This window comes from Xyrauchen texanus, chromosome 22, assembly GCF_025860055.1.
Source record: "Xyrauchen texanus isolate HMW12.3.18 chromosome 22, RBS_HiC_50CHRs, whole genome shotgun sequence".
Lineage (NCBI taxonomy): Eukaryota > Metazoa > Chordata > Actinopteri > Cypriniformes > Catostomidae > Xyrauchen > Xyrauchen texanus.
In genome coordinates this window covers 14,758,875-14,773,642 of record NC_068297.1, presented here as the reverse complement: position 1 = coordinate 14,773,642, position 14,768 = coordinate 14,758,875, and the positions used below count along the sequence as shown (strand labels likewise).

The window sequence follows — 14,768 nt, the reverse complement described above, 5'->3', positions numbered from 1 at the left end:
GCGAGATCATGTGGCTGCTTCTTTAGATGCGACTCTGTGTGTGTGCACTCGGTGTGTGTGCGTGCGTGTGTGTGTGTGTACAGCTTGCTTTCTGTTCCCTGAAACGAGGGCAAAAGTTACATTAAACAGATGCAACTCGAGTTTGAAGTTATGCGCAACACAGCTACTGAAAGAGAAACTGTCTACCGCCATCATGTGGTCACTAGCTCAAAAACACCATCTGGAAAATAGCTGATTATGCAAATACTAAATAACTTCAGGTAAGTTACAGTAACTTCAGCAAACTGCTGTAATGGAACCTTTCCGTGTGACACATAGAGCAGTTTATAATCACGTTATGGGTGTTTGTTCAACTTCGGGCACTTTCATGTCTTTTACCATGCCTTGATCATTTATTTTAGCCATTTTCCATTTGTGGTATTTTTTTATTTTTGTTATTTAATATTTTTTTGTTAAATGCATTTTTATAGGCCTACTGATTTTAGTGTTTTAGCCCCAGATCTAGACTTCAATATAAAACTATTAAAATCCATTATAAAATACAAATTCGTACATGTTCAAAACTATGATAATCTAAACAAATAGTTAAATAAACAAAAATCTCCTTTTTTCTCTTTTTTTTTACCACTGTCCCACAATTGCGGCGTCATTTCCACCACAACAAACAATTTTCCCTTTGTAAGTTTTATTTAAAAGTTAGTGTAATGTTTGTTAACTAAGTCAACAAAAAGTGTCTGTGAAGAACATGCATTGAGATTAAAAATTAGACTAATGTTTGATATGAATGAGTGATGTTTGGTAAAAAAGAAAAAAAAAGAAAACAAATCAAGGTAAATAGGCCTATCATTTGAGAGCAGTAAATTCATATTGGGCGAAATTTCCAATCAAGCTGTTATTTTGCCAAATGATGTAATAAAGTGTGAAAATATAATTGAATTGTTTGTATGTCAGATAAAGTGTTAGCTATAAAATTAGCCTTAGAATGACAAAGTTGGCCATTTTCTTTCAAAAAAATTTACAAATTTAATTTCCATCTCCATCATTTCCACCAAGGAATTTCATTATACACGATACAGAATTTAAGAAGTGATAGAAATGTCACTGGTGGGAATTTTTATTAATTTTAGGAAAAAATTTAATAAACCTCCTGTGATGCATGTACATTCACTGTTGGACATTTTTTAGAAGAAAAATATGTAAAACTAGTGAGTGTGAATATTTTTGTTCTTTACTATCTATAAGTCCAAAGTCCTAAAAGTGCCCGAAGTACACAATCTCATGGCTAAGAACATGCATAATGTTTATTTTAATTTAGATTCCACAAATGGAAGTTGTCCAAGCCGCTGGTAGACCTACTTTGAGTTATGGACAGGACAGACTTAGGTTAACACAGGTTTTGGTCGGTAGGCTGGTCACTAGAACATCTCAAATGACCCATATCCCAAAAGGTGGTACTCGTTTATAAAATTATTTATACACAATGCGGTCAAATATATGATAGGTGCTTCATTAAGGTTGAGTGTATTCCTCTTATTTTTATTTCCTTACTTGTCAAGGTACATGATTTGCTAAGCCTCTTTCATGACACTTGAAAAAACAAGAATGAGTGCATAAGCGCCCTTATTAATTAAACAGATAGTTCATCTAAAAATGAAAATTCTCTCATCATGAACTGCCCTCATGCCATACCAGATGTATATCGCTTTCTTCCTTCTGCAGAACACTGAGATTTTTAGAATAATATCTCGGCTCTGTTGGTCCACACAATGCAATTGAATGGTGACCAAAACCGTTATGCTCCAAAAAGCACATACATGCAGCATAAAAGTGAACGGACCAAAAGTGCTCCTTTTTCACTGTACATCTTGCCATTGCAGTCTCTAGACACGATTCACAATCATGATTTCAAGCTCGATTACACTTCCAAGTGCTTGACGCATGCAGGACACTAGATGGCGCTAAGAAGTGTAATCAAGCTTGAAGTCGTGATCGTCAAGGAGACTGCTGATATCAAAATTTATAGTGAAAAAAAAAACTCAAGTTCTCACCCAAAACCGACTGGATCGCTTCAGAAGACGTGGATTAATCCACAGGAGTCGTATGGGTTACTTTTATGCTGCCTTTATGTACTTTTTGAACTTTCAAAATTTTGGTCACCATTCTCTTTTTTTTTTTAATGGACCCACACAGAATCCTTGTTTCTGTTCTGCAGAAGAAAGAAAGTCATACACACCTGAGACGGCATGAGGTTGAGTAAAGTATGAGAGAATTTTCATTTTGGGGTGAACTATTTCTTTAAGGAATGCTGTAGTGTAGTTCTCGCGTTCACAGTCTACAAGGTGGCGCAAGATCGGTTATTACAGCATCAATGCTCTAACCAGCTCTAACCCTATGTCCCTCCAAAAATAAAAAAGATGTACTATAAATATAATATTTGTATGTATACTTATTAATAGAGCTCTAATATTAGATGCACAAATTAGGGTGATCTCTCAGTGGCTCATGCAACACTGTAAAAATAATTGAGTTGCCTCAAAGTCTGAAGTTTAATCCGTGATCATGTTAGATGCATGATGTAACCAACATACACAGAAAAACGACAATCCATGACTTCTGCATTTGTACTTCCCATAACGCTGCTAAAGATGTTTCGTAGGGTGGACGCCATTGTTTTTATATGAATACTGACTCTAATGCACGTATAAAAATGTAAATTATACCCACTCCGTGACGTGACTGAATTAGTTATTTGGATACATGGGGAGGGGGTGCGACCACCGCTCTGCACGGAACGAAACAATGTATCGACATCGTGCGCGCACGTGACCGCTCTGACAGAGAGATGCACTGCTTACATCCTCACAGTCATGTCCTTCCGCCCTTCAACTCGAACGTCACTTTATTGGTATGAGCGTTTACAAATTCCCTAATTTCCCCACCACATATCGTGTGCTATATGTTTTATTTTCCCTTTTTAGGCTGACATTATTAAAAGCGAGCATTCAGGCTGGATGTCTCACTCAAAACGGCACGCGTCCGCGTACTATTTATTTTTCTGGCGGTGGGATATTTTTTTTTCTCTGAGGGTAAATGAGCCGGATCTACGTTCTTTTTTCCTTCGTGGGAAGCCATGATGGCAGTTTGAGAGCGGAGCTGCGGAGCACCCTGAGGAGAGATGAGTCCCGACGACAAACCGCACATCTTTACGCTTCTTCGACGACCACCTTCGCATCTAACATACGGTTAAAGTGGAGACTGTCCGTAGTCATTTTTCACGGAACTACACTGACCACCCAGCGACGACGATGATCATTCGTTAGGAGTTTTTTTTTTAGGGGGTTTAGCTGTGGTGGCTAGCGGGCGATGCTAGTCGGGAAAGGCTCGCCTGTGTGTTGTCTTCTTCGCGCAGAGATGGAGAGGATTCGCTCCTCTCTCTGGACCTGATCACGGCGCGCGCGCCTGACACACAGACTTCTGCCTTATTATTGTTGCTATTATATCGGATGCGTTCCAGTTTGACGGGACCGCAGGATTGGAGGACCTTTTCAGCTGCTCGGAGGACTGCGCGATCGAGTCCGGGAGAGTGGGGCCTGCTGCGCCGGAGCGGATAGAGGCCCGTCTGCGTGAAGCCCGAATCCGGCCCGCTGCGCGAGACCAACCGGGCCAGTCCGCGCGCTCACTCGTACATACACACATACATATATACACTCTCGAGGGTGAGAAAGGGACAGAGCCGTCCCGAGTACAAATTACCCTTTTCTCTCTAACAATAACCCAGGAATAAACTGAAGTTCCTTGAATTGCTGTCATGGAGTTCAAAGCAAAAATTAAATTAATAGTCAGTCGGAATAAGAGGAGGTTCCAGGAAGATGGATTCGATTTGGACCTGACATGTATCCTTGGCCATTTTGTGCGCGTACAAGTTTCTCCTTGTATTATTTTTATTTTGTCTCATATTTGTCACAGTCGTGTAATCGCTTGAAAGGTCAGGGATTTATGAAGGGAGAACGACGGGGTTGAAATGCAAAGTGATCTTGACGTCTTAGCAATATGGCTTTTTTGATGCATTTAAATGTGCAAGGCTGCTACATCCATTTAAAGTGCTTAGTCATGGTGGTCTTACTTAAAGTTATATTTTGAATCATGAAATATTCTCTTTTAGGATGCTGCTGGTCATCCCTGTCAGATCTCTGGTTTGACAGCTACATGGCTGTAATGGCAAACATTTCTTTACCAGCAGATATACTAAATAGTGTTGATATAAAAGTGGCAGTTTTGATTATATTTCTTTGCTCAGCTATACGTTGTGGGATGCACAGCCATTTGGTTTTATGGCATTATGATTATCTGATCTTGTTGTACGTACTCCGATCCGATGTATAATTTTGATTCAATAACCAGCCGTTGATTCATGAACAAATCATATATTTTGCAATGACTGCACTATTGATTATGTTAAGAATTTATGGGTAATTCCTCAATGGTGTGTGAGTCAGCAGCAAGCAGAATGTGTTCCTGAAAAATCCTTTTACACATTGATTTCCAAAAATTTCTGTGTATTTGGTGTGTGCAGTTGAGTTGGACAGGACATCCTGTCAAGACCTCATTCTCACTGCATGGCTGTGCAAGGTGAGCATTTGAAAACCAATGTGCTTTACCCAAACTTGTGAGTATAATAATAAAATAGCTATATAATAGAATATATCTCAAAATATATTCAGGACATTGTCAACTTTTACATGAATACATTAAGGGGCAATATTTTGCTTGCACATTTTCATTTTTGTGGCATTTTTGCCTATATTTCTGACTCTGGTTCAGGTTATCATATAAATTAGAACGCTACTGTTAGTGACACATTGCCATCTTGATTCTGGTGTTTATCAATGGACATAAGGCACATCTGATGATTTCTGTGGAGTTGAATCTCACTTTATGCTTAAGATATAGATAGGTAAGCATGGGTGGAAGTTTTCTTTGATTGTGACCTCATGACTGCTGGTGAATAATTAGTGATAGATCTTCATTGACCATTTCGGTTAGTTGCTGCAGCATGACCTCTTTCTCATTGTGATCCAGCTGATATCAGCTGTGCTGTGTCTAGTAAATCAGGGGCCCTAGTTTTAAAAATTAGGCCCTCATGTACAAGAACAGTAGAATAATGCAGAAGAGTAGGAAATGCTCAACTAGTGCCAGGACTTGTACATGTACTAACTTTGACTCTCCAGTTCTTAAATAGAGGGAGAGAGAAGCAGATGTGATCTATTGCAGATTTAATGCTGCCTCACCAGCAAGTTTAGCAGTGGCCTTTTAGATTAGGGGTGTTTGGACTTTGGGTAAATGTAATTAAATGGGAAAAGATGTCAATAATAATAGTAGGCTATCATCAGTTTCAGAAGTTTGGTTGGTTAATCTTGACTCTAGGAGTTTTCTCCATGAATGGACCCTTTTTTTTTTTTTTTTTTACAAACTTTGATTTCCATATGAAGGATTGTTTTGGGTTCAGTGCAAGTTATGCTCAACGGACAGCATTTGTGGCATAATGCTTGAATATTACTAAAAAATAAATGCAATTTTCCCTCGTTCATTTGTAAAAAGAAAAACTTGCGGTTACAGTAAGGCACTTAAAATTGAAGTGAATGGTACAAGTCCATAAATGTAAAAATACACGAAGCTTCAAAAGTATAGCGTCTTAAATTTTGTCATGATGATGTAATGCAGGTAATCTTTGTTATCTGGTAACTGGTAAATTCCTGGATTTATTATGCTAAAATAGTGTCAATACAATAATGTATTGTGGCTATATTTTTTTAATATTATAATGTTTAAGTGCAGGCTCAATTCACTTCCGTTATATGTGCCTTACTGTGAAATTTGGCACCTTTCTCTACTCTTACTGCCATAATCCATATATAATTTTTTTCCTCTTTTGGAAAGTTTTTGAAACACAATAGTGGATTTTCTTTTAGGCTTTGGAGCAAACAGGAACACAAAATAGTATTTGCTATGGTTTATCATTTACTTGTTTTCACCAGCAGTGACGTTTACCTGCTATAGTTTACTTCCACGTTCCAAACCCAGAAATGTGTAAAGGGTCCATTGCTGCAGTCGAGGCCTTGCGCTCCTTTACTAATATTTAAAATTGTGACATTTAACTAGCTTCAACTGTGATGTGATGGTTCTTGTTCTTCTCCTATCTGGCAGTATGCTGCAGTAAATCTGCCCCCTGCTTCTGCAAGGCAACACCACTGGCGACCTGAGCATTCTGGGAAAGGTCAAATGTCATAAAAGCTGCCAGAACCACTGTCAGAGTGCACACCTCAATCTTCATTGTGACAAGTTGGTTGTGGAGGCTCTGTTTGGACTTCTTATTTAAAGGTCCCCTGACATGCTTCTTTTTGTAGGCTTTGATATAGGCCTTAGTGGTCCCTAGTACTGTATCTGAAATCTCTTTTACAAAATTCAGCCTTGGTACAGAATTATAGCCACTACAAGCCAACGCATAATGAGCTTTCCTTCAGACGTGCCATTTCGGTGTCTGTAGTTTTAAATGCTAATGAGGAGGAGAAAGGCGGGGCAAGGTGTAGTGTGGGTGTGGTCTTGACCAGCTTGCAGCAACGGTACCATGCATGTTTACATTGGATATATTGCAATGGCACTTAGACACGCAGTCGTTCAAGCGTTTCAGTTTGAATCAGAATCAGAATGAGCTTCATTAGCCAAGTGTGTGCAGATAGCATGGGGAAAAAACTGTTTTTTTTGTGCCTAACGTTAGATGTTCTAGTACGCAGAGATCTGAAACGTCTGTAATTTTGTAAACATATCACCAACAGGAGAATGGATATCCAAATAACAAAGAAGTGTACAACACTTGCGTTACAGTGTGTGTGTTCACACATATACCTGATGCTATCTACCTTTACATTAGCGACAGTAACTCGGCTGTTAGCTGCATAGCTAATCTTACAGCCACATTCTACGTGTAACAAGCTAGGTAACCATAAATAGTAAAGCAACACAATTATATATAATTAGTTGACTTACTTGTCCGAGTTTTGTAGGTGAGCCAAAGAGAGTTGGTACTGATCCAGACTTCAGTTTCAGACGTTCAGCATGCCCAGCTCTGAACTGACCCATGTTGTGAAAACAGTCGTCTGTGAAATGTTTGGCGCAGACATACAAAAATTTGGTGTGTTGTGTCGGTGCATTCCCAGAGTAAATGAAATTTATCCATTGATCCTTCTGGGGATTGGATGAAGGAAGTAAAAAAAAGACTTCTGTGATCATTTGTGCATTCAATTATTGAGCAACTTTTGTGCTTCGATCGGTCACACGCCATGATATCTCTCGAGGATAAACTAAAATCGCGCGCGTTCGTACTTCCTAGCTCGAATTCTCTGGGCGGGCAAAGCAGAGAAGGGGGAGGTAACCTTTCCCCCGTATGACGTCATACAGGGGAGATTCAAGATCAGCCCGTCTGAGATCTCATTTTCTCACAGGCAGAGAAAGATAGCCAAAACTCGGTTTACACCAACTGAAAGTTCTAGGCACGAGGGGACCAAATACAGGCTAGGGGAACTAATATTAATGTTAAAAAACCTCAGAAAGTGAAAATTTCATGTCAGGGGACCTTTAAAGATCAGCTTATTCTCTGTTGCTCGTTTAAACATTTGTGCCAAGTAAAAGTGTCATTTGAACAGTCCAAACAGTCTAAATCATGAACTCTCTGTGCTCCCTCTCCCTTTTTTAATCATAGTTGGGCTTGCCTTTGCTTCATATCTGAGATTTTGTTTTCTCTTTGTGTGTGTTTGTGGTTTAAGTGTCATGTCAGCAGGCATTCGTGCCCTCTGAGTGCATGCAGCTATGTTCAGAAAGGGTGGAGGGCTTTTAAGCGTTCTGGGTGGAAATGGTTTGCACGTTGAAACCGCTGCCTCTATATGTGTTTTTACACTGCATCGCTTAGATGACATAGAGGTTTGCTAAGCTGATGATGAGGGAGAGTCATAAAGAAAAGTGGGAGATGTGATTCCCACCTTGGGAATGAGCATACCTTGATGTATACATGATGAGCATACCTTGATGTATACATTTTATTGACGTTGCGGTTCCCATTCTACTTAAACTGTCATAAAATATGCTTTAAGACTGCTGTGATGAGTGTTGTGGAATGCTATTGCCAAAAGAAAAGAAAACGTAATGCTGGTTATCACTGCTATGGTGTAGATTTAGTTTTAATGCTACATTTGTTTCATTACCTGGAGAAAATGTGGATTTGTCACCCTGCTTTTTAACGAGATATTTCAACATCGTTAATAAGTGTTAATCATGGGGATCTGCTCCAGTTTCCAGTTGAACAGAATCAGGTTGTTTGTAGGAGGTTTTATAAATTGATTATTGATTTTACTTTCTGAGGAGCTTAAATTATCCCACAACTGTGCTTTTAGGGTCTCTTTTAGAAGGACTTTGCTCACCATCCATTTAGATGCAGTAATGCAAGCATTTTTTTTAAAGCTTGATATTTTCCCTTCACGTACAGTACAATGCAGATTTACACACCTTTCTCTTCCAGTCTGTTGTAGCTTGTCTAGTCTATATCAATTGTGAACACCTGTTATTTAGTGTTAGATTTATTTAACACTAGTAGTTGTTCGAGATGTTCGAGTCACCAACTGTTTTAAAGGAATTGGGCTAAAAATAAGAGTGACTCATCCAATTAAAAAGCTTCTGGCTTTCCATTCTGACAGTGTGCAACAGGAAATGAACAGAACAGAGAAGCCCTGCTTCTCTCTCTCTCTCTCTGCTGTGTTGTGGTAGAGGTGTGAACCTCCCCCAGAGTCTGCAAACATCATTGGAGAGAGAGCATACAGTATAAATGCCCACAGATGCATTGAGAAAAATAGAAGTGAGAGACTTAATGATAATGGAAAAGAACAAGGTTATATGGAGAGTTAGGAGCAGGAATCGACGCATTCTCATATCACGTCAAAATCTGCTTGATTAAATATTGGAGGTGTGTTTGAATACAGCCATTGCTCTGTGACCTTTGACCTGGTTGGTATAGGGAAAGAATGTGAAATCGTTTGACCTGGTTTGTGTAGGTGGAGATCGTGCAGACTCTCCTGTGCCTACAGTCTGATGCTTTGCTAAAAAGGTCAATGTAAGTGTTTTCACAATACCAAAATGTCAGTAGTCGGTAGGGATATGGTGAAATTTTACGGTTCTCGATACCAATTTGATACAACAAAAATATGCTAATATGCTATAGTACACACTCCTTTAGACTATTTAAAAAGTTTCATTGTAAATAATAAATGAAAACAAAAGCATGTGTCCTTTTTTTTTTTTTTTTTTTTTTTTAAGTATGCAAGTGTTTTTATGTTGCAATTTCTTCAATTTCAGGCATCTAGTTTTAATTTTGAATCAAGCTTTTATTTTGATGTGGGATTTCATTTTGACATGTTCGTTGGAAGCTTCACTTGCCTGGATAAACCTTTCACTACATGGCTCAGTGTGATCATTATAGTGAAAATGCTTTGATTTAATGATATAAATATATAGTTTGCATGTGATGCATGCTTTAGAGTGGATGAGTGATCTGCTGTCATCTCATATATCATGCAGTGTGTAGTGTAATGAGCAGTCTGCTTCACACATTCACTTTTATAGATTACAGTCTTTGGCATTTTAATAATCACAAGAGTTCCTCTTGTTTTCTCATAATTTGTTCACAAAATTCAAGAGCTATTGCAAACTTGAGGCAAACTCTTCATTGTTGCCAAAGGTTTGCTGCAGGTTCGCCACAACTGGTGTAGAGCTGACTGGCAAACAATTGTGGCAGATCGTAAGTTCATTTTCATGTGAAAATAAGTGGAAAATTTGCGGCAAGTTTGTCAGAACTGAAGACTTTTTGTAATGGTAGCACAAGTATGGAGTTGTCCACGCTTTGATTTACTTGAGGCCATTTGAGCTGCAGATATTAATACATTCAGTCAAGTATCTACTAAATATTGTACTTTTTAATGTTGCTTTTTCACATTTATGTATGTCTTTTTGAGGTTCGGCCTAGTATCTTTATTTACCATCACCCTGAAGAACTGCTCTTAGAAGATTTGTGGCGTGTTTGTTTAGACAATGCTATAAAATATTGTCTTTTACATCAGTTCTTGTGCTCTGAGATCTATTATGAACACTGACATAACTCATAAAACATAAGTTGATCTTAAGTCTGTGTACAGTGCATATGTCCTTGTGTTCCTTAACAAGCATATCAGACATCTACCCAAACATCATTGCCATGGGCTTTCCCGCCGAACGGTTGGAGGGGGTTTACAGAAACAACATTGATGACGTGGTTCGGTAAGTCCAGCTGCAGAAAGTAACCCAAGACACTACAACTGAGGGGCTCTATGTTTACATGTACTTTTAAAAGTTTGATTTCAGTCAGACATAAAAAAAATATATATATATATTTTAAATATATATATATTTGAGAAGTCGGACAAACAGAATGTGATTGAAGTTCGACTTTGTCCAGAATACGTGTCAATTGGTTGGGGCCACAATTGGCCATTGTGTGCATGTTCTGAAAGATTGAGGTGAAGCGTGATGTGTTTTCCTTCCTTCAAATTCGATTATGCATTGTGTTGTGGATATTTGGATAGTCAGATGGATGCTGTAGCTTGACTTTGCAAAAAGCTACTGTTGCTCGACGTACTTGCACACATACAAACATACTCTGTTACTTCCCCCTTACTCTCTTACTGTATATTTGACATACCGTAATTTCCGGACTATTGAGCGCACCCGAATATAAGCCGCACCCACTGATTTTTAAATAAAATATTATTTTGAACATAAATAAGCCGCACCTGTCTATAAGCCGCAGGTGCCTACCGGTACATTGAAACAAATGAACTTTACTCAGGCTTTAACGAAACACGGCTTGTAACAAAAATAAATAGGCTTTAACGAAACACGGTGTGGCAGCGGGGCGTGGTCAAGCGCCCGTCCGGAGAGAAAAGCGGTAAGGGCGCTTACACCTGAGCTAAATTATGTCTAACACCGGTGTCTAATTTCAGTAAGCATGGGGAGAGCGGCATAAAAGGCAGCAGCCACAGACCTGAGAGAGTGACACACGTCAGTCTAGTGTTGGCGCATAGAAGAATTGAGAAACTTTATAAAATTGATTGTAAACATTGCTGTGGCCATTAAAAGCCTTACCTGGAACGTCAAGTGCCCTGCTGAAAACTGTCACACTGGTGCCCGTGTGACAGTTTTCCCAAGAAGGACATGTGAAGCAGGGCACTTGAAATTAGACACCGGTGTTAGACAATTTAGCGCAGGTGTAAGCGCCTTACAGCTTTTCTCTCCGGACGGCGCTTGACCACGCCCCGCTGCCACACACGGCTTGTAATAAAACATTTGCAGTAAATAGTAGCCTACCAAGAAAGTCATTGGTCACTATCTTCCTCGTCCTGTGCACTGAAACCACTGAAGTCATCTCCTTCGGTGTCGGAGTTGAATAGCCTCAGATTTAGTTGTCTTTTTGCACTGAGTCAATTCCTCACGCTGCTGTTTCCAACGTCTTATCATCGACTCATTAAGACCAAGCTCCCGTGCAACAGCTCTATTTCCTATTCCAACAGCCAGATAAATCGCCTTCAACTTGAAAGCAGCATCATATGCGTTTCTCCATGTCTTTGCCATGGTGAGGGTGACAAAATTACTACCGTAATCAGAATGATGGGAAGTTTGAGCACGCTCGATTTAATCTAAACAGTAAACAAAAAAAGTTGTTTTGACCTTAACCCGTTCGGCAATTTCATTGGTCTAATGAAAGCTTCACGCCGCCAAAAAACTGAGCACGTCACAGAATGTTTTTTTTTTAAATATATATATAACATTTGAAAGCGGGAAAAATCTATATATTAGCCGCGTCATTGTATAAGCCGCGAGGTTCAAAGCGTGGGAAAAAAAGTTGCGGCTTATAGTCCGGAAATTACGGTAGTTCTTTCAACTCTTGAGTTGACTATTCCTTGTTTAATTTGTTGTGTTTTCTAGCGCTCTAGCTGATGTAGTGATTCCTTATAGAATTGAAATGCTTTTTTATTTTTTTTCTTTGTGTTGTTTTTCTGTTGTTTTTCATTTTTGTTAGTTAATGCAGTCATGTTTGCTGCTTAAAGGTTAAGTGTAATTTCAGCACAGTTATCATCAAATGGAATTGCTAAAATAAATTTTTTTCAAATTGATTTCCTGAACACTCCCCATGTCTTGCATTGGTTGTAAGAACAGACAGTCCCGCCCCCAGACTCATGCCATTGGTTGAACCTGTGTAGCTATGGTGGGCTGATCGGAATGCTCAAACATAGCAATGCACTTTGTGAAATCAACCTAGGAATAGTTTACTTCTAAGTGTCTGAATATTATGCTGGGATAGTAAAAAGTATTTGAAGATGTACTTTTTTTTTTTTAAAAGAAAATGCAATCATATGTGTTTCAGCTGTTCTCATAGATATTATTTCCTTACAGGTTTTTGGATTCAAAACACAAGAATCATTATAAAATCTATAACCTGTGAGTATTTGACCATATTTGAATACAGGAAGGATAAGTGTTTAATTTAAGAAAATTGGGTGCTCTGAGCTGGGTTAAATGCATTTGTCCTTTTTTATTTTCCCCCTTTAAGATGTGCTGAACGAAACTATGATGCATCTAAATTCAACTGCAGGGGTAAGTACGATGGCTACTTTAAATATACAATGCCACATGTCTAAGTCTCTCTGTTAGTGCTTTTAATTGCAGCTTTTAGGGTGGACTGTTGGAAATCAGTGATGACTTTAGACATTTGTTTCATGTTCTTACAAACAATACCCCATAATTACAACATGAAAGAAGTTTGTTTGAAATCTTTGCAAATTTATTAAAAATAGAAAACGAAACAAATCACATACATAATTATTCACAACCGTTGCTCAATACTTAGTTGAAGCAAATTGGCACCAATTACAGCCTCAAGTCTTTTGTGTATGATGCTACATGCTTGGAACACCTATTTTTGGGCAGTTTCTCCTGTTCTTTCCCTCGATCCTGACTAGTCTCCCAGTTCCTGCCACTGAAAAACATCCCCACAGCATGATGCTGCCACCACCATGCTTCACTGTAGGGATGGTATTGGCCAGCTGGTGAGCGGTGCCTGGTTTTCTCCAGACATGACGCTTGTCATTCAGGCCAAAGAGTTACATTTTTGTTTCTCATGGTCTGAGAGTCCTTCAGGTGCCTTTTGGCAAACTCCAGGCGGGCTGTCATGTGCCTTTTACTGAGGAGTGGCTTCCGTCTGGCCACTCTACCATACAGGCCTGATTGGTGGAGTGCTGCAGAGATGGTTGTTCTACTGGAAGTTTCTCCTCTCTCCACAGAGAAACACTGGAGCTCTGTCAGAGTGACCATCGGGTTCTTGGTCACCTCCCTGACAAAGGCCCTTATCCCCCGATCGCTCAGTTTGGCCGGGTGGCCAGCTCTAGGAAGAGTCCTGGTGGTTCCAAACTTCTTCCATTTACAGATGATGGAGGCCACTGTGCTCATTGGGACTTTCAATGCTGCAGAAATGTTTCTGTACCCTTCCCCAGATCTGTGCCTCGATACAATTCTGTCTCGGAGGTCTACAGACAGTTCCTTGGACTTCATGGCTTGGTTTTTGTGCTCTGACATGCACTATTAACTGTGGGACCTTATATAGACAGGTGTGTGTGCCTTTCCAAATCATGTCCAATCAACTGAATTTACCACAGGTGGTCTCAAATCAAGTTGTAGAAACATCTCTAGGATGATCAGTGGAAACAGGATGCACCTGAGCTCAATTTTGAGTGTCGTGGCAAAGGCTGTGAATTCTTATGTACGTGTGTTTTTTTAATTTGTTTTTTATTTTTATTTTTTTTATTGTTTTTTTTTTTTTATACATTTGCAAAGATTTCAAACAAACTTCTTTCACGGTTGTCATTATGGGGTATTGTTTGTAGAATTTTGAGGAAAATAATGAATTTAATACATTTTGGAATAAGGCTGTAACATAACAAAATGTGGAAAAAGTGAAGCGCTGTGAATACATTCTGGATGCACTGTGTGTGTGTGTGTATATGTGTGTATATATATATATATAATTGTATTATCTTCCCTGAGGTCCACTTAATGTCAGTAAAGTCTTTTTGTACCAAAACAATCATAATTTAATAATGTATGGTAATTTTGGCCCTCTGTAAAAGAAAAAGCTTGGTTTAAAGCTATCTGGCCCTCAGTGTAAATGCCCACTGTTCTGATTGGCTAACTTTGTGCAGTTCCTCAAATATAGCCATAGTTCAAACTCGATCAAAAGAAAATGAACAAACTTTACATTACAATTTATTAAAATATATTTAACACATAACGTATACCCAACACATTTCATCTGAATGTACAAAAATGTTACCTAAAGCACAGCAACTATCAAACATTCATGACATTTTAAATATTCGTGAATTAAACTGTTTACTCATGGGTCTGGTTGTGTTTAACTGCAGCATCTTTCAGTTCCTGTGCAAAGCTTGAATCATTGTTACTGGTTCTCAAGCAGTTCACTTTGATATGAGCTAAAAACATGCAATCAATGCTGAAATGTTCTGAATAAGCAAATGTAATAAAGTCCATGGTGATCTTGGGTGCTTTAGCCGGCTTCCACAGGCCAAAACAGAGACGCTGGTCTTCACCTAAGCAACATCACATCTTCTGTGATTGTA

At 39.0% G+C, this 14,768-nt stretch overlaps 1 protein-coding gene across 2 annotated transcripts in view; it reads left to right on the top strand.

Moving 5' to 3' along the window:
• Positions 1–3,125: 3,125 nt before the first annotated feature.
• ptena (phosphatase and tensin homolog A) overlaps positions 3,126–14,768 on the top strand; it is a 28,820-nt gene continuing 17,177 nt past the window's right edge. For both annotated transcript variants that reach the window (XM_052154288.1, XM_052154287.1), the window contains exons 1-4: positions 3,126–3,893; positions 10,272–10,356; positions 12,529–12,573; positions 12,686–12,729. In XM_052154288.1, the coding sequence (XP_052010248.1) occupies positions 3,809–3,893; positions 10,272–10,356; positions 12,529–12,573; positions 12,686–12,729 (259 nt within the window). In that variant the 5' untranslated portion in view covers positions 3,126–3,808. The remainder of the gene's footprint in view (positions 3,894–10,271; positions 10,357–12,528; positions 12,574–12,685; positions 12,730–14,768) is intronic.